General features: G+C 46.1%; 1 protein-coding gene across 2 annotated transcripts in view; it reads right to left on the reverse strand.

Annotated features, from left to right (window-relative positions):
• Window positions 1-20,957, reverse strand: part of LOC149325747 (tRNA pseudouridine synthase-like 1) — a 38,445-nt gene that overhangs the window by 5,674 nt on the left and 11,814 nt on the right. For both annotated transcript variants that reach the window (XM_089563822.1, XM_089563823.1), the window contains exons 5-6: window positions 7,838-8,075; window positions 519-696 (exon numbers count right to left, since the gene is read on the reverse strand). In XM_089563822.1, coding sequence (XP_089419948.1) covers window positions 519-696; window positions 7,838-8,075 — 416 coding nt within the window. The remainder of the gene's footprint in view (window positions 1-518; window positions 697-7,837; window positions 8,076-20,957) is intronic.

Consider the following 20,957-nt stretch of genomic DNA (forward strand, 5'->3'; position numbering starts at 1 on the left):
TAAAGAGGCTGTGAATAGCACAGGTGAGATCGTGTCTCTTTGCCTGACACCATTCCTTATTAAAATTTTAATGCTGACTTAATGAAGGACCATAGTAGCTGTGCATTGGTTAGATATCATCTGTATTTTCATATAACACTCTTGCACACCCCGATTCTGCAATGCCTGTATGACAGCTGAGGTTTCCACTGAGTCAAATGCTCTCTCGTAATCAACGAGCGCTATATATAGGGGCTGGTTGTATACTGGGCATTTCTCTATCACCTGACTGATGGCGTGAATATGGTTCTACTGTTGACTATCCTTTACGAAAGCCCCCGTGATCACTTAGCTGACTGAGGTCTAAGGTTGCCCTGACTCCATTCGCGATTACCTTAGTAAATACCTTGCAGGCAACGGACAGCAAGCTGATTGTATTAGCCATAGTGAAATGAGGCTGGACACAGGCTGTTGCTATGCACTTGGTAAGTCTGGAGGCCATTTACACATTAATGGAAATAAGTGTTGTCCATGCTCACGTGCTGGGTCGTAATGGATGTGCGCCAGGTAGAGCCCACAGGCGGGCGCCACCCTCACTCCCCCCGGCCAGCTCTCCTTGCAGGGGTTGGCCAGCAGGCTGTGCACCAGGGCCAGGGAGTCTGCTGCGGGTGCCTGGGGGGACGCAGCGTGCAGCACCACGCTCACCATGCGACGCACCTGCGCCACACACAGGCCTGGCATCACTACACAATGGCAGCAACACACTGGCACGGCCAGAAAGAACGAATGCACTGAACCCATTTTCACTGGAGCATTCGAAGATGCCATCACCAGTGGAGCAAATGAATTTCAAATGCATCTCTCCCACATTGCAGACTTTCCACTGATGATCAAAGTCTGGATAAAAAAAAAAAGATTTAAGTAAATAACAGTTTTTGTTCATCTTCAGGTTCGAGGAACTAGCGGGTATTAAATGGGATATGTCATAGGGCTCAGTGAGGTTAGGACAGATGAGGCGTATACAGTACTAAGGAGCGGGCACACACTGTGCTACCGTGCATTAGCAGATAGGCGAGAACTAGGTGTGGGATTCCTCACCAATCAGATATAGCTGGCAACATAGAGGACAACTAAAGATTCTTGAGAGGCTAGTTGGCACATATTCATATTTGATAGGCTGTGCGGTGAAAAGACATTCACAGAAAAAAAAAGGATAAACATAACAGGAAAGAAGCGCACCTTTCCTGTCGTCTCTATCCTATTTCCTCTGAACGTCTTTTTAACACACAGCCTATCAAATATGAATATCACATAGAGGAGAGGGTGGTGTCAGCTATCGTAATTAGTCTTAATGGTACAAGCTGAAGGTGGTGCAGGCCTACGCGCCTACATCCAGCCATGATGACCAGATCACTGAAAGCTTCTATGAAGACGTGGAATCGCCAATGGACAAGGTAAAACCACAGTACACTGTACTGATGGACGACTTCAGTGCGAAGGCAGGCAAGAAGCAGAGACTACAGACCAGGCAGTAGGAGACTATGGCATAGGCTCCAGGAATAGCAGGGGAGAGTTATTGTAGAGTTCGCAGATAGAAATAATTTACGGATCATGAATAGTACCTTCTTCTGCAAACGAGAAAACAGAAAGTAGACATGGCAGAGCCCCAGTGGTGAGATTGAAAATGAAATACCGTATAAACGCGTGTAAGGGCCACACTTTCTACTCCAGATTCGGGGGCCAATTTTCGGGGTGCGGCCCATACACGCGATGTACGAAAAACATTTTTTTTTAAGTAAAAACACACCAACCAGGGAATGAGCGGCACTTATTATACGTTCAATTGTCACTCGCGGAGTATTTCGACTCTGAGCTGGTGCTGAGCTCCGGTGCATGCTCGTCTAAAAGAAGCCGCGCAGCATGTCCGCTGTCAACGCGTAGCCGTTGTTCCATACTTCCATCACATAGCAGAGCAGCTCTTCTTCCAGTTCGGGAAACTCGCACGGCTTGCCTCGAAAAGCGCGCTTTTTGCAGCTTATGTTTCTCAATGCACCTTTTTGGTTGCACGATCATCGGACGCACTTCTCGGCCACGTCAAATTCCCTGTCCGTCACACGCTTGCCGTGTTCGAGAGCTAACTCCCAGCCGTGTAGCTGATAAGGTGCTTGCCCATCGTGTTAAATCTAAGTTACTCGGCGGCAGCACGCGAAAGCCACAACCACCACAACTGCGATAAACGCTCGAACACGCCACAAAAGGCTGGAGCTGGCAATACTGATGCCGATGTAGATAGCGAAAAGTCGCGACGCATGAATGTCGTGGCGGAAAAAAAAAACAAAAAAAATGACGATGATGATGACTGCGGCCTTGGGCACTATCCATGGACGGTTTTTGGAAGCTCTTGTGCGCGTGCTTGGCCTCCGCAATCAAGCCCTCCGCGATCGAGCACTCCGTTGTTCGCAGCCGTAGCCGATCGCGGAGGCCACGGCGCGTGCATTTAGAAGGCTACAGTGGAACCTCGATTATACGTCCCCGGTCATGCGACGACCCGCATTTTACGATGAATTTGTGCGGTCCAGGCAAAACCCCCATAGAGACAATGCATTAAAAACCTCGGTTATACGAGGCAAATTTTAGAAGGACCCCGCTTCGTACGACGGCTGGCTCGTACCGTCCGTCAAAAAAGGTCGTCAGCAAACGCAGGCCGGGATGTACCGTATTTTCGCGATTCTAAGCACCCCCCCTATTTTCGGAAAAAAATTTCTGAAAAAAAAACTTTGCATGCGAATCTAAGCACCCCCGTTTTTGCGCGGAAGAGAGCGTTGCCGAGGCCGCCAAGTGCACTTGCTCTCTTTTTCGTCGAGCCTGTGCAGTCAGAGTCCCAAGGAGGCGCGGCCTGCGTGTTGTTGCAACTGAGAGAAGGATGAAAAGGAAAGCGCACGGGCCCGCCTACTGGCGTGAGCCAAGCCACCACCGCTGCCGAGGAGAGTTAAAAGATCAGAGGAAAGATAAAGAGAAAAGATAAGACGCGCGTCCCAGCAACAGATGCGTCCGCAGGAGCCGACGCTGATGAAAAAACAAATAAGCGGGCGAGGCCGCGCTCGCCCAAGCGAGGACAGCGGCGTCCACGGCGCTTTTTGTAATGGAAGTAATGGATGCTTGTGCCCCGCGATAAAACTTGCGAAGTGGACAACGATGCAGAGGTTTGCGCTCCCATTCCTAGTTACGCGGACGTGTTGCAGAGCATCGACAACATCTGGCGCTTTGCTTGCGCGCGCGACGATGTTGGCGACCTACTGCCGGACGTGGCAGCCCTTGAAAGAAAGTTGATGCGCCGAGGTTGGGCAAAGGTGCAAAAAAAAAAAATTACCGATTTTTTTTAAACGGTAATAAAGATTTTTTTGCAAATCTGTTTCAAACAAATGCTGGTTTTTGTCTTTTTTAATCTGATTGGCGTACCTGCCGCGGGCTTGAAGCCGGTCAACAGTTTTCGGCGCAAGGCCGAGCGCCACTGGCCGCATTCTTTGATTTTCAATTATACGACACCCGGATTATACGACGGTTTCGCGCGGTCCCCTGAACGTCGTATAATCGAGGTTCCACTGTATTCCCGCGTGAGTCATGGAAAGTTCGGGTGTGGCCCCAACACGGATTTATTTTTTTTTAAATATTTCCTTTGGGAAAGCGGGGTGCGGCCCATACACGGGTGTGGCCCTTACACGTGTTTATACGGTAGACTTCATACTGTGCGCTCGGCCTAGATCGCGCAGGATGTGGAGGTCTACGGAAAGGTCCGTTGTAGCGACCACAGATGAACACGAACACAAATTAACACAAACAGTTCAAAAAGAACAGTTTAAGAGGGTGCTTTCCGACAGTGAGACAGAAATGGTAATAGCGCTGCAATAAAACGCACACAAGAAAGACTGACACACGACATGCGCTAACTTCATCTGATTTTATTTACTGCAAAGCTAGCAAATATATAGAAAATTCAAGGCATGCGCAAAATACACAGGTACAGTAAAACCTCGTTAATTCGACCCTCGTTAATTCGGAAAATCGGATAATTCGGACAGCCCATCCGGTCCCGTCAACCACATATGGTTTTCTATGGCGTAAAACTCCCGTTAATTTGGAGAAATTTGGCCGTCCTTCGGTTAATTCGGACAGGAGGCGGAGGTTGCATGTGTACAGGGAGGCCATGAGCGCAGCGGAGGTGAGATGATGATGATAGCGAGAGCGGCGCTGGTGTGAAACCGAAATGTAGAGGCGCCATCCGCATCGCTGCAGACATCAGCCAAGGCAGAAGCCTCAAATCCAATCCAATCCAAGGATGGGTTTTCTTGTTTTTTTTTTCTTTTTGTTGTCGTTGCCCTGCCCTGCCGCGCCGCTGCGTCTCGCCATTTTTTTTTCCCCTTTGTGGAGCAACGCCGTGGAGCGAGGTGTGTGCGTGCTCAGCGTTTTTCTCCGCTACAATCTCGATAACGCTGCGTTTCTCGGCTCCTGCGATGGCTACCGAGGCCCCAGCGAAGCGGCCGAAGTATGTGACGAAGGACTTGGCACAGAAAGTTGAAATATTGAAGGCTGTCAAGGAGGGAATTCCGCGACAAGCCATCATGGCAAGATTTAACGTGAAGAGGAGCATGCTGAGCTCGTACGTCAAGAATGAAGCGCAAATTTTGCAAGCGTACGATGGGCAGCAGTTCTCCGACAAGTGGAAGAGACTCCGAACGGCAGCACATCCGAAGCTGGAAGAAGCACTGCTTCGATGGATTGCGGACGCGCGGAACTCCCAGCTGCCATTGAGCGGACCCCTCATCTGTGCACAAGCAGAAAAATACGCCCTAATGATGGACATTGGAGGTTTCAGTGCATCAGAAGGGTGGTTTGACCGCTTCAAGAAGAGGCATAATTTGGTCTTCCGCAGCGTCTGCGGCGAGAAAGGTGCTGTGGATGCAAGCGTGGAGAACGATTGGAGGAGTGAGCTTCCGAGGCGCCTCGCTGCTTATGAGCCTTGCAACGTATTCAATGCCGATGAGACGGCACTGTTCTACAAGGCCCTGCCAGATAAGACACTTGCTTTTAAGGGAGACCCTTGCGTCGGCGGCAAGCGAAGTAAGGATAGGGTGACAGTTTTGCTTGCTGCGAATATGACCGGCACGGAGCGGCTGCCGCTGCTGGTTATTGGAAAATCACAGAAACCGCGGTGCTTCAAAAATATAAAACAGCTTCCTGTGGACTACCGATCCAACAAAAAGGCTTGGATGACATCTGAAATATTTCAAGCCTGGCTACGCCAACTAGACCGCAGCTTTTGTGCAAAAAAACGCAAGGTACTGCTTGTAATCGACAATTGTAGTGCACACAACAACATGTCAGGGCTGGAGGACATCGAGCTGCTCTTTCTGCCGCCTAACACCACAGCTTCCCTCCAACCCTTGGACCAGGGAATAATTCAATATGTAAAGACCCGGTACCACAAGCAGGTGCTCGAACGCATGTTGTTGTGTTTAGAAGCAGGTAGAAAGTACGATATCACGCTTCTCAGCGCCGTGCATATATTAGTGCACGTGTGGCGCAATACACCACCTGCAGTTATTGCAAACTGCTTTAAACACAGTGGCTTCACTCAGAGCATCGGTCCCATCGATGTGGATGAACCTGATGCCAGCCGCGAGGAAGAGAGCGACTACGAAAGCATTCTGCCGCCGAATGTTGAGCTGTGCGATTATGTCGCTATCGACAGCAACGTTGCCGTTGCCGGCCATCTCACCGACAGTGAAATTGTGGAAGAAGCCTTAGGAAGTGAGCAGCCGAGTTCCGATGATGACGACGACACGCATGATGAACTGCCGCATCACACTATGACGGAGGCTGTTGATGCCCTAAGTGTTCTAGAAGACATATGTGCAGGTTCTGCAGACAGCGTGCGCGCACTGCATCATTTGGCAGAAGTGCGCAAAGTCGTCGTAGCGATGAAAGTTTCCCGCACAAGGCAGTCAACGATAACAGATTTTTTCAAAAAATAAAGGTATGTTGATGTGGGGCACTTTGTTGTTTTTTTTCTGGTCCTCTCGATAATTCGACATTCGGTTAATTCGGACATTTCTTCCGGTCCCGCGAAATCCGAATTAACCGGGTTTTACCAACAGGCATCAACAAAACCGTTCAAGATACGATATCTCAGTCTTGAAAAGGCGGACGAGGTATCACTCACACAATCTAATCCCCTGTCCCTAATGTGGAATGCTTCCAAAAGCTCCCGCACCTTCGTGTCTCCACTTCTGCCCAGAATGTTTATCTCCCGAAGCCGTGGCTCACACTTCTTGCATTGCTGGCATCTTTCTTGCCCCGGCCCATGTCCTGCTGCACGATTACACACGAAGCACTCAGCGCAGTGCTGCGAAAGATGTGCACCTCCTAGATTTGTTAGCGATCGTGCGTGCTCAGCCGTGCGGTCATTAACGCACCGCCCCGTTTGGCCCACATAGGCTTTTCGGGAGGTCAGTGGTATTTCATACACCACACCTGTGCAGCACTTCACCTACTGCTTGCCATGCTTTTTGTTGCAGGAGCTCTTTTTATCGCTCCCAATGCGCGCGCAAGCTTTCGGCCAAGCTTTCGTGGGGCAGAAAACACGACCAGCACGCCATGTCGCTTTGCCACTTTCTTCACATTGTGCGCGACCCTGTGCACATAAGGCACCACCGCTGGTCTCACGGACTGTTTGTTCGGCTCAGTCGACTTGTGAAACATCGCACACTTGATTTTTCTTAGGAGGGCTTCAGCAACTGCTGTGATAACCGTGCATGGGAACCCCGCCGAAACCAACCGATCAACTTGCCTATCAAAACTGGCCTGCATAGCATGGTGACACGACTTCATGAGAGCCGACTCAAGGCAGAGGCGAGCAATCGCACGTTTCACAGTTTTTGAATGTGCTGATGTGTAAGGCAATAGCTCCTTCTGGGCTCGAGGGGAGTAACGCCAACAAACATGATCCTCGCCCAGGGTAATATTAAGATCCAAAAACTGTAAGCACCCCCCTTTAAGTAGCTCGTGAGTGAACACTGACCCCCTCCCCTCTTTTTGGAAGTTGGCTAAAACTGTTCTTACAGCATCCGTGTAGGTCTTTTTGTTTTTTAAAAACAACTAGATAATCGTCAACATACCTAAATACTTTTAGTACTCCCTGCCCTGTTAAACTTAGTTCTAGGGCGTGGTCAATAAATGCTAGAAAAATGTCTCTTTTTCTAACATTTTTCTAGCATTTATTGACCACACCCTAGAACTAAGTTTAACGGGCCAATGCCGTCCCGCTGTTTAAGTCTGGTCTGGTCATTTCCACTTGTTGTAAGCCTCTCGAACACATTATTCACAAGCACATCATTCAGTACTTGACTCGTCACATTCTTCTCTCACAGCACCCACATGGATTTTGGACCGGTTTTTCAAAACACTATTCCACAGCTCATCCAATTTATGCACGACATACCTTCTGCACTAAATAACTATGATCAAATCGATGCCATTTTTAGAGATTATTCTAAAGCATTCAACATGGTCTATTCCTGTTTCCCTCTTCGTGCCTAGCCATTTGTGCAGTTAAAAATCAAATGCCAATGAAGACTGGTTTTTGAGGAAAGGAAATGGCGGACATAAAGCAAGGGAGGAAGGAATTTTGACCACAGCACACGGGCGCCTTTTGTATTACACTGCCATCGAAATGCGGCTGCCGTGGTCAATAACAATATGCGTTTAGGTGTGTCAGTTTTCACCACTGACTGTGCAATGCACAGAACATGCTGTTGTCTCGCTGCATTCACCGCAGCGACAGCGGCCTTTGCCCAGTCACCTGTCGGTAGAGGAAGGAACGGGAGCGGATGTGGAACTCCCAGAAGTCCAGTTCCTCGTAGAGTGGGTCATCGGAGTCGATGGGCCGCGCACACGGCTGCAGCCGGAAGTCGGTCACCTCACGCACCGTGCTGCGCTGTTCGTCCTCGGCCGTGCGGCTGGCGCCCTTGAAGGAGCGGAAGTCGTGCTCCCCGCTCAGCAGCTCCATCACCTCGTGCGCCCGGTCCAGCTCCAGGGGCCTGCACATTCGGCACACTGAGGGGCCGCTCTGAGGTTACCTTTGGGATGCCCTGGAACTCCATGGTCCCCAGGCAGCTCAACCCATACTTTCAAAAGAAAACCAATCCTCAACTGCAACCCAACAGGTTCACTTTAGTATGCCAGTGAGAAGAATTTGAAGCTGTGACATTTTTCGAAGCGCTAAAACAACAAGGACGCAGAGGGAACAGACAGGGACGAGCGCTCGTCCCTGTCTGTTCCCTCTGTGTCCTTGTTGTTTTAGCGCTTCAAAAAATGTCGAAACTGCACCAAGTAGCCCGATCCGCTACCCTTCTGAATTTGAAGCAATACAGGCCATGATGCACTCCAACAAAGCACTACAACGTCATCAGACGAGGTTGCCCTCCTGCGCAGCTCAACAACAACTGATATGCCCATTTGCGAAAACAACGTTACGGCCAGTTTCACAGCTCCATCAAAAAAAGGGTCCAAATGGCGGCCACACAAAACTAACAGTGCTGCAGTCGAGCCTTGCCTCCGGCCCAGCGCACCAGAGAGGCTGCGCACATGTGTGTTTCATTTGTGATACCACTGCTTTTCGAAATGATGCAGGCAAGTCGCAACTGCTTGTCCATGCTGTGTGGCAGGGTCAATAGGCATCAAGGTGTGCTAGAAAAGAACAGACAATAAAAACAGCCTCATAGTCATTACTGTAAACTGTCACAGCCTGAAAAACAAAAGAAAAGAGTTTGCTTCCCTTTTAGAATTGGTGAAGCTCCACGTGGTGATTGCTAATGAGTCATGGCTGGACAGCTCAACAAGTTCCAGAGAAATCTTTCCTCCTAATTACTCTGCATATATAGGATGGCACTCCCTTAAACCCAAAATAAACACTACATCTCTGCTTTATACCACTTTCTGTGAAACGACTGATGCCCACTGCCTATTCCAGTTTGTGGAATGCCCTACTAGAATAGTGCCAATGTACTTTTCTGCAATCATTGCACCATTCTATCACCATGTTGCCAGGTTTAAGCGACCATGAAACTGCACTGCAGAACGTTGCAGATATCTGCCACCATGCACTGTGCTTTAGTATGACAGGGGTGATTATGTTTCAATATCGCATGAACTCGATGCCTTTCTGCCAAAATTTGATTTCCAATCTTGATGTGCATTCCGCATGGCATCTGCTAAGAACAAAACTACTGTCTTTACTACAGGCACAAGTTCCATCATGTGTCATTTCGTCAAAACATCGAACGGATAAGCCTTGGATGAACAAAGCCATTCAAACTTTGCTAAACAAAAGATGCCGCTTACATCGCAGGTACTGTCAATCCCCTGAGCCTTCTCTGTACTGTAATTTGAAAGGGCTGAATAAGATCATAAAGCGAGAGATGCGGAGTGCAGACAGTGCCTATCTTGGCAACCTTGGTGAAAAGATTAAAAATAACCCTCAAGAAGTATGTAAAGAGCAAGCCATTCCCGATATTATAGATGACGTCAACTATAGCACTGGTTTGGAAGGAAAAGCTGAAAAATTTAATCAGCATCAATCTTCTCTTTCTCAGCTTGCCCTGCTAACGGCCTACAAACAGTAAATGAGTTTAAGGAAATGGCTGACATAAATTTTTCAGATCATGGAATAGTGTTGCTATTGCAGAAACTCAAGGTGAGTTTGGCACCTGGCCCAGATCATATGCCAAGTTGCACTCTAAAGAACTGCGCTGCTTCTGTTGCACCGTTTTTAGCAATGCTCTTCCAGATACCACTTGATACCGGCGCCTTACCTGAAGACTGGAAAAGCACCAATGTAGTCCCTTTTAATAAGAGTGGCAACAAAACAGAAACTGTAAACTACCGACCAATCTCTCTTACAAGTGTAATACGTAAATCGTTACAACACATTATTTACACCAGTTTAGTCAACCACCTTCAAGACAACTTTTTCTTCTCCATGCAGCATGGTTTTAGAAAGGGATTTTCTTGCGATACGCAATTGACAGAATTCACACATGAAGTTGCTGTGTCAATTAACAATGGTAATCAGGCTGACTGTGTGTTTTTGGATTTTCAAAAAGCTTTTGATTCGGTCGCACACAATGTGCTGTTACTGATGTTGTCTACACTCAAAATTCCACCTGTCCTGCTGAAATGGCTGGAAGCATATCTTGTCGGGAGACAGCAATGCATGATTACCAAAGGGGAACTCATCGGACGTTACAGTCTTATCGGGTGTCCCCCAAGGATCAGTTTTGGGCCCTCTTCTGTTTTTGATATTTATGAATGATACAGCTGGTCAGGTTTCTAGTCGTGTGAGACTGTATGCTGACGACTGTTGCATCTACCATGACGCCACTTCTGTCACCGACTCCCATCCATTGACCTCAACTCTGTCTTAGCATGGTGTAATGCATGGAACATGACATTAAACTTTTCAAAATACAATGCTGTTCAATTTACAAACAAAAGGCACACCTATAGCTACCAAACATTTTCTATCTAACAGAAAAATCTCAGTTGTTAAAAACTACCCGTACTTAGGCGTAATCTTTGCTAGCAATCTTTCCTGGAACGAATACGTTCACCACATCGCTGCTAAAGCTAGTGGTGTATTAAATTTTTTAAACAGCAATTTCAGGCAGGCGCCCTCTAAACTGAAAGAGACATTCGTTTTGACAAATGTCCGTCCCATTTTAGAATATGGCTGTGCGACTTGGGACCCTGAAACAAAAACGCTTATCAGCGAACTTGAATCGGTTCAGAAACATGTGGCACGATTTGTATCCGCAAACTACCATTTTACCCACAGCTCCTCTCAGATGTGCAGAATTACAGGACAAGACGGCTGAAGCTGCTCCACAGTCTCTTCAGCACTGAGAAGAATACATGTGCCGTATAAGTAATTTCAAGGTCCATTCTTTCCCAAGGATGACTGGAATAAACTGCCAGAGCAGGAGGCTGTATCAGCCCCACCATCTACTTTTGGCAACACTTTGGCATGTCTTTTGCTTAAATAGTATGTCTCTCGCTGCTATGAATTTTGCCCTACCGTGAAATTCCTAAACACAGTTTTTATTCATGATTAAACTGCGCAAAAAAAAACACGGACAGAGACAGAAAACATGTGCACACATAGAGCTCAGAACTACCAACTTTTATTCGAAAAAGGCTTCGAGCATTACCTTTTACGTATATGCTCTAAACAACCACCACCTGACACAGCCGGGATTAAAACAGATAAGTATTGACAGTTACGTGTCCATGATGCGCAGACCCGCCAGAGCGCCAATCTAAACAACACCAGTGTGTGCAAGCTTACGCACCTTTGATAACTTGATAAAAGGAGACGAGAAGATAAAGATCCTGAAAGTGAAGATAATACCAATGCCATGAATGAGGGCATCAACAAAAACACTGTACTACTAGCGAAACTTACTCAGCAAAATGGGATGAGACGCGGAACCAGCAGTAATAACAGTAAACGAAGAAGGTGCAAAGCCACTAAAAAACGTAAGCTGAAAAGAACTAAGAACTAAACTGAGAGTGAAAGATGGAGACAACAAAAAACAAAGGTAAAGGCGACACGAGCAATGAAAAGGCGAAACCAGGCTAAAATCTATGAAGGATGGAAAAAACAATTAACCAGAGTACGGGTGCAGGGTTAAAAAGGACAGCTTAAAGTGTACCTTTCTAAAAACGAGATTTCTTTACCAGAAAGCATAATGGGCGGTGTGCTCACACAATTCTTTGAATTCTTGGCGATCAGGAAGGCCTCAATTATCTCCCTTTCCGTTTTGGTTCTAGCCGTAGCGAGGAACTCTGTGCTTTCGAGAAACGGGAGACAATTGGTTTTTTCGCACTTCGTACAATGTAAAGCTAAATTTCCTCCTGAGTTGTTAGAAAGATTGCGAACACGTTCATCCGCCCTCTCCTTAAAACATCGCCCAGTTTGACTGATGTACATCTTTCCATAGGATAATGGCACCTGATAGATAACTTCTCTGGCACATTCAGTGTACTCAAGGCTGTCATTTGAGGTGCATCTTTGCTGGCTGTCATCTCGGTTCATGATTGCACACAGTTTAGCGAACTTACACGGCGCTGCAAACACGAGTTGGACGCCGTATCTTCCTGCAACTTTCTTTATATTGAGAGACACTCGGTGCAGGTAAGGCATGACACACACTGGTTTTCAGTCTTCGTTCGTTTGGCGGTTCGTATTCTTCATCCTCTGTAGCAGACTCTCACAAACACAGGCTATCAGTTGCGGCGGATACCCGGCAGCATACAACCTCTCAGTCTGACGATTAAGACTTGAACTCATTCTGTGCTCACACCACTTCTCTAGGGCTGAACGGCAGGCAAGGTGAACCATCGCTCTTTTAACCAACTTTGAATGCGCACTGTCAAAGGGTAGTAACTGCTTGTTCATTCTGGGGTTGTAGGACCAACAGATGTGTGAGGGCGTAAATTCCAGACTAATATCCAGAAAATGGATTTGGTTGCCTTTGGGCAATTCATGTGTAAAATTAGGCCCTTTTCCTTCACGCTTGAAAACATTTAAGGATAGTACTAACTGACTGAGGCAGACTAGAGTTAGAAGAGAGGTTTAACATCACGAGATAATCATCAACGTACCGAAAAATGCACACAATGCGTTGGTTGGAGAGACAACTTTTCAAGCGCTGGCCCAAAGAAGAGAGAAATATACCACATAAAACAGGTGCCACAGATGAGCCTATGCATATACCACTTTTCTGAAAGTAAAACTGTCCTTTGTGGCAAATTGCGGTCGACGCAAGGTAAAATTTCAACAGTTCAAGGAATTGTTCCAAAGACATGCTAACAGCGTTGCGGAAGCTGACTTCACCGTACTCTTCTACTTGCTGTATGAGGGCTGCAAACAAGGCTACATGTGGAATAGAGTAGAACAGGTCCTCTATGTCTATCGAGAACGCCATGGTGGCAGAGGTAATGTCACCTAGAGTGGTAAGAAATTCCTTCGAGCACTTCACTAAAAACGGGTCCGGTCCCACTACTTCGTTCAGGTCCTTCTTTAGAAAATCCCCTACCATTCGCTGCCAACTGTCCTTCTCTGACACAATGACGCGAAGAGGGCAATTCACCTTGTGGGTTTTTTCTGTGGGTTTTTCCTGGCATGTGATGACTGCAATGAGCGATGCACAAAAGGTTGCAGCTTGATCATTGCTCGCATCGCCTTTATTTACCTTTGATTTCTGTTGTCTCCATCTTTCACTCTGAGTTTCACAGTTTTAACCTCGGTGTTTTTCTTAGTTCTTAGTTCTTTTCAGCTTAAGTTTTTTAGTGGCTTTGCACCTTCATCGTTTACTGTTATTTCTGCTGGTTCCGCATCTCATCCCATTTTGCTGCGTAAGTTGCGCTAGTAGTTCAGCGTTTTTGTTGATGCCCTCATTCATGGCATTGGTATTATCTTCACTTTCAGGATCTTTATCTTCCCGTCTCCTTCTATCTAGGTATCAATGGTGCCTAAGCTTGCACACACTGGTGTAGTTTAGATTGGTGCACTGGCGGGTTGGCGCATCATGGACACGTAACTGTCTTCACTTATCTGTTTTGATCCCGGCTGTGTCAGGTGGTGGTTGCTTAGAGCGTATAAAAGGTAATGCCCGAAGCGTTTTTCGAATAAAAGTTGGAAGTTCTGCACTCTGTGTGTGCACGTGTTTGCTGTCTCTGTCCGTGTTTTTTTCGTGCAGTTTATTCATGAACTAGGCCGCCAGAAAACCCTTCTTGAACAGTTTTTATCCACGAGCGACATAGTACGGTCCCATTTGTAGTTGACTGTTTTCGGATAAGCCTGTACTACATTTGAGTTTTAATTGCTGGCGTATGACAACCTAACTTTACCTTCTTTTATTTTTTTTTTACCCTCTCTTAGTACTTGTTGTTCTCAGATTAGGATGCTTAGTTAGTTAGTTATATTGATTTTTATGGCGCAAAAGCAACTGAGGCTATGCTGCGCCAAACACAAGGTTAGAGTTTTTGTTAATGGTGAAGCTTTCTAAAAATACTAGAGTTTGTTTAAAACGTTGGCTTCCTTGAGAAACCTAAATATACATGAAATGTCAACCAGTGCTCGATCACCTAAGAGTAGCATGGGGTGTAATGGGATGCTTTCCCTGTAAAATGTTGTGAAATATTTCTTTCTTAGTTCTTCTAGTTTTATGCATGAAATTAAAATGTGGTTCACTGTGAGTTCAGCACCACACATTTCACAGAGAGGTTTGTTTTGTTTGGCTAGCAGAAAGTTGTGCGTGAGGTGGGTGTGTCCAATGCGGAGCCGACATAAAATAACTTCGGTAAAACGTTCTTGATGCCTACATGATTGCCATTCCCCTAAAATTGGTTTCACAGAATTTAATTTGTTGTTTTCGTGATCTTGCCATGCGGCCTGCCACTTATTTCTGAGTTTACTGTTGATAAACTTTAAGCAATCCCTGTGCGGTATGCTCACTTGTTTTATTTGGCCATTCCGGGCTTGTGCAGCGCATACATCTGCTTTTTCATTACCTACGATTCCAACATGGCTAGGAACCCAGCAGAATTTAATGTTATGTTTTTGTTTTGTGATTTTAACAATGTTATGTATGATGTTACCTATTATGGGTTCAGCAGCATTTCTGGAGTGCAGTGCTTTGAGCATACTCAGGGAATCGGTGTAAATGATGCTATTTTTGATATTCTCTCTTACTATTTTTTCCACAGCTACAAAGATGGCATAACACTCAGCAGTAAAAACCGATGCGAATTCTGGTAGTCGCATTAACTGTTTGTTTTTTCCTTGGATTACTGCACTTCCAACGTGACTTTCTGTTTTTGAGCCATCGGTATAAAATTCAATGTAAGTGTCATACTTTTCTTGTAGTGCAAAGAATTCCTGTAATATGTACTCATTTGGCGTTTGCTTTTTATCTAAATGTGTCATTGTGAGGTCACGTACTGAAGGCAGGCTGTACCATGGTGGTAAATATTCATTCCTTTGTGCAATATTCGGTAGGGCATCTAGTACTGTTAGCTCTTCACATTTATCTTCAAAGCGCAGCAGTAATGGTCTGATAGAATGTGGTTTGTTGATGAATAATCTTTTAGATGGGCACTTGGTGACAACTGGATGGCAGAGATGTTTCGGAAGAGAACGGATTTTTAAGACATATGAGCATGTAAGGGCGATTCTTCGATCCTCAAGAGCGGCTTCATTAGTTTCAACGTAAAGGCTAACTACTGGTGATGTTCTGTATGCTCCGGATGATAGGCGCAGACCAAGATTATGAATGGGGTCTAATCTTTTTAAGTAGGATGCTCTTGCCGAACCATATACTATGCACCCGTAGTCCAGCTTGGAGCGCACCAGAGAGCGATATATTTGTAAAAGGCTTGCTCTATCGGACCCCCACCGCTTCCGTGAGAGAACTTTTAAGATATTGAGGGCTTGAGAAGCTTTCTTTTTAAGGTTGTTAATATGTGGTAGAAACGTGAGTTTCTTGTCGAAAGTTACGCCTAAAAATTTGTGTTCTAGTTTAATTGGTAGCGCAGTGTGATTCAAGTATAGATTGGGATCGACCTGTAGGCCTCGTCGCAATGAAAAAAGAACAGCTACTGTTTTTTGAGGAGAAAATTTAAACCCATTTATGTCTGCCCAAGCACCTAGTTTATTTAGTGTGATTTGTATTTGTCTCTCACAGGTTGATATGCTGGAGGACGTGCATGCTATTTGTAGGTCATCTACATAGACTGAATACATTATGGACTTCGGTATTACTTTAGCTAAGGAATTCATTTTTACTATGAAGAGTGTCGTGCTTAGAATGCACCCCTGGGGTACGCCGTTCTCTTGGGTGAAAGTCATGGAGAGAGTTGCTCCTAGGCGGACTCGGAATGTGCGGTTAGCCAGGAAGTCGTTCAAGCAGTTCATCATCCTGCCGCGGATACCTAGCTCTGCTAGGTCCCGGAGGATGCCGAACTTCCACGTAGTATCGTAGGCCTTCTCCAAGTCGAAGAAGACCCCAATACAGTGCTGCTTGTGGATGAACGCCTCCCGGATGGTGTTTTCTAGACGGACAAGGTGATCTGTGGTCGAGCATGCTTTTTTGAACCCACATTGGTATGTATCTAATAGTTGCCGAGATTCAAGTATGAAGGTCAATCTAATGTTTATTACACTTTCGAAAGATTTAGCAATGCAGCTGGTGAGGGCTATTGGTCTGTAACTGCTAGGACTTGTTGGTGGTTTTCCGGGTTTGAGAAAAGGTATTATGACTGCTTTTTCCACTCGTCAGGTATATTGCCAGTTATCCAGATTTTATTAAAGAATTTTAACAGTGCCTCTACAGCAGCCTCGGAGAGATGTGCAAGCATAGCGTAATGCACGTTGTCTGGTCCCGGTGCTGTCTTTTTGCCAGAAGATAGTACCTTATTTAATTCTTGTAGTGTGAGAGGCTGGTTATAATCCTCATGAACACCTGCTCCAGATGGAAATTTTTGTTTCTCAGCTATTGCTTTGTGTTTTTGAAATGTGTTTGTGTAGTTGGATGAGCTTGAGATCTCAGCAAAATGCTCGCCCAGTATGTTGGCCTGTTGTTCTAAAGATGTTTGTGTCCCGGGTGCTGTCAAGAGAGGAAGTGTGAAAGGGGTATGGTCACCAGTAAATTTACGCACTTTTTCCCACATTTTCTTTGATGTTATTGAACTATTTATTGAGGAGACATATTTCTGCCAAGAGGTTTTCTCTGCATTTCTTCGCACATACCGCGCTCTGGCTTTTGCCTTCTTAACTCTTTCGCTACCGCGCCATAGGCGATCGTTCGCATATGATCGATTCAAATCGCCCGCGCAAAAAAGCTAATTTTGGAGCGTTGTGGACGTGCTTCGCCATCTAGTTAGCGAGCTCAACAACTGCTCTTTCGATTGCAGGCTTGGTTTCAGTGTTTTGACATGAGGGGGCGCCGTGAAAAATAAAACTTTGAACAGCCGCAGCACCGTCAGCCGGAGAAAATGGCGTCCGCGTCGCCGCGCGCTCCTCGGAAGCGAAAGCTGACACCGAGCACGTCGGCCGGTTTCGGTTCCGTTTTTTGCGACGAACGCAGCGGTTATTAGTCGGGCAACAATGTACAAACGTTGGATTTCGGTTTCGGCAGCGAGACTTCGCCTCGGGAGCCTGGAACGTCAGCACGTACTTGCATGTAAGTTCTGTTTTCGTTCACTGTGTGTTTTCTGCGGTGCATACGGTTTGTAATTGATGACAGTGGTTTATTTTTGTGCTTGAGGGTCTTGACAACGTATGGCGAAGACAGTTTGCCAAATGCTCAAGGTCGCGTCGCGTTTTTCAACCAAGACGACAGCTAGGTGTCCATATCGGCACATCGCTGCGGAGCGGCGCTCGGAGGTTCGCTCGAGTTCTCGACTTTTTTTTTATGCTCTTAACGGCGGAAATGATGAAGATCGTGTGCGGAAACACTAATAAGTATGCATGGATGAAGATTTTCAGCAAATTCGGCGTGACGGCTCATGGGAAGACGTGAATCTGTTGGAGATTCTTATGTTCATTGGAATCATCATATACATTGGAATTCTTGACCTGCCACGACTGTATCTCTACTGAAATACCAGAATAATCTATTCTGGCCCTCTGCCATCAAAAATGTTTTCTCAAAATTGGTTTTTCGCTTTTTTTGGTTTTGTTTTTTGCACGTAACGGACCCGGATGATTCAGTGGCAGCAGCTTCTATTGGCAACACTTGAAAAGTGTCCTGGCTTTTGAACCACATCGATAAAACTTATTTCATCGATCCTGATGTTTTAGAGCTTGCCTAAAATGCCAAATTTTATCAGCTGGCTTTCAGGGAGCAGCTCATTCAAGAAATCTTCGGGTATGATGAGGGAAAAGAAGTCCACGCCCCAATCCTCTCATAGAATCCATTCAACACCAACCGAAAAGAATGAGAAAAAGAAGAAACTACAAGCTCGACTATCAGAGAACAAGGGAGGAACAAAGATAAAACCTTATGTGAAGCACTTGTCAGTCTACCTCTACTTCACATCTTCACCTCTGACTGCTCTTCACAGTGGCACCACAGTCATGACCCCTGACTTGACAAGCCATGGAAAGTGCAGTAAATTTTTCTCATAGCTGAAACTGTGAATAATGACAGCTATAAACATGTGCAACAGTTTGTATATTCCAGTTTTCCTCTAATCAAGTTCGGGCTTAGTGCAGCCGGTAATTTTTGTTTTTGCTATTTACTTTTTTTGTGTTTTTAGCAAATTTCACAAATAAATGTTCATTTACTTTTGCACACACAACTCTGGTGTTTGTTTCATTCAGAAGTGCAACTAATAAGCTACAATTTCATGCATTGCAAAATGTGCTGGGTGTATTAGTTCTTGAGAAAAAAAAAATTCTTTCAGTACGCTCCAAATCGTGCATTTTTCCGCGGTAGCGAAAGAGTTAAAGGTGAGCAGGTTCTCTGCAGTGGGATATCGACGCAGAGCGCTCCAGGCTTTGTTTTGTTGTTTTTTTGCTAATGTGCATTCTTTTGTCCACCACACTTTGTGTTTCTTTTGTGAAAGTCCTGTTGTTTGTGGTATAGCGAGTGTTGCGGCCGATATTATGCATTCAGTAAACTTCTCATTAATTTCATCTGTGCTAAGGTCGTCACAAAATTCCTTTTCCAGAGTGGCATTTTTTGTAAAAAGTGACCAGTCGGCGAGCTGAATTTTCCAGCGCCGTGGCCCTGTGGGGATGATTGGAGTCGACGATGAGAGCCTGATGATGGTAGGTAAGTGATCACTGCCCATGGGGTCATTTAAAACATCCCATTTAAAATCGTTAAAAAGTAATGGTGATGCGAAAGCTAAATCGAGAGAGCTCATTTTTGCTGAGCTTGGACAGCAATATGTGGCTTTTCCCGTATTTAAAAGACAGATATTATTCGAAAGTATAAAATCTTCGATTGTTTGGCCTCTAGAGTCACAGCGTTCGCTTCCCCAAAACGGAGAGTGAGCGTTAAAATCGCCAACTACCAGAAATGGCTCCGGCAGTTCATCGATCAGGCCTTCTAGATCTTGGCATGTTAATGTGATGTGTGGGGGAAGATATACAGAACATATTGTAATGGTTTTGTAGCTGATGACGCTAACCGCAACCGCCTCAAGTTTTGTTTTCAGTTTGATTTCTTGAGCCGGGACGCCGCTTTGGATGATGATTGCGACGCCTCCCGAGAGTCTATTTGCATGTTCGCGATCACGTCTAAAAGTTTTATAATGTTTTAAGATATTTGAATGTTGTGGACCAAGATTGGTCTCCTGGAGACATAGGGCTAGAGGCATCACTGACCCTAGAATATGAGTTATATCACTGTAGTTCCTCAACATTCCTCTACAGTTCCATTGTATTATGAAAGCCATCTTAGTTTTGTGTTTGTACTGATTGAAGAGCTAGATCAAGTTGTTTATGGCCCCGTGACTCGGGGCCTGTCTTTTTTTGACCGATCCAGGGAGCTCCGCCGACCATCCGACGTGGATGGTGAGGGGCTGCCCGGGGTCGTGTCCATCGCCTCTGCAGAGGCACTGGACGACCGTGCAGGAGGCACATTGATTTTTGAGTTAGACCTCGACCTGTGGGAAGAGGTCTTTGGGCCCGCCGACCCGGGGGTCTGCGTCCCCTCCTTTGGGGTAGGCGGAGTAGCGTGAGCTACTCCACCAGACGGCGCGGATGGCCCCGCCACAGGCTCACTACGTGTGGCCTGGACAGGTGCCGAAGCCTGGTGTGGTGCGCCGCGCCCACGCACCACATCGGCGAAGTTTGTTTTTGCAGTGAAGGTGAATTTGTTTGTTTGAGAGTATTGCCTTCTTGCTTCTTTGAAAGAAATGTTTTGCGTAGTCTTGAGAGTAATGATTTCTTTCTCTTTTTTCCAGGACGGACAAGCCCTGGAGTAGGCAGCATGGTCGCCATCACAGTTTGCACACCGTAGGTTAGCAACACATTCTTCGGATTGGTGGTCCTTCGAAGAGCATTTTGCGCAAGTTTTGCGGCCGCGACAACTCTGGGAGCCGTGGCCAAATCTCTGGCAGTTGAAACATCTGCGTGGGTTGGGAATATACGGTCTTACATTTATTTTCAGGTAGCCTACTTCAATGGATTCGGGTAATGTGCTCATGTTGAATGTCAAGATCAGGTGTTTGGTGTCCACTTCTTTGCCATCCTTCCGGATCTTGATCCGGTGGACATCTATAACTTCTTGGTCAGTAAGTCCTTCGAGCATTTCCTTTTCAGAAAGGTGGACAGAATCTATTTCAGAGATGACGCCTCGTACAGTATTCAGAGACCGATGTGGGGTCACAGAGACAGGGATGTCCCCAATGGATACAATTGTTGCAACTTTTGAGTGTTGTATGCTGTCGCGCAGTTCAAGAAGTAAGTCGCCACTGGCCATTTTTGACACCTTGTAGCCAAGGCCTAAGGCATCCGTCAAGCGTTTTGAGACTTGGAATGGGGATATTATCCTTGCTTGTGTTTCTTCTGCTTTACTGTGAATGACATGAAATTTTGGAAAGGATACTTTTCTTTTCTGGAAAAAGTCATCTGCTTCGGTCCGCCCTCTCTTGAGAGAGCGATCAAGTTTTGAAAGGGGGGGAGCCATAAAAAAATGTAGTTTTTCGGTCATGGTGCCAGCCACCCACCATGGAGTCCAACAAGGGGACGCGACAGGTACTTGAAAGAAAGTCCTGCCCACGCCAGCTGTACACCTTAACTATAACCTAATATGACTCAACTCAGGGTAGTTGGTCACACACGGTTAACCCTCGCTGCCAGGAAAAAGAGAAAAAAACGAAGAAGAGAGGAGGATACAGGAAAGTTG

Source organism: Amblyomma mixtum, chromosome 10 (genome assembly GCF_055824585.1).
Source record: "Amblyomma mixtum isolate Tamu chromosome 10, ASM5582458v1, whole genome shotgun sequence".
Classification (NCBI taxonomy): Eukaryota; Metazoa; Arthropoda; class Arachnida; order Ixodida; family Ixodidae; genus Amblyomma; species Amblyomma mixtum.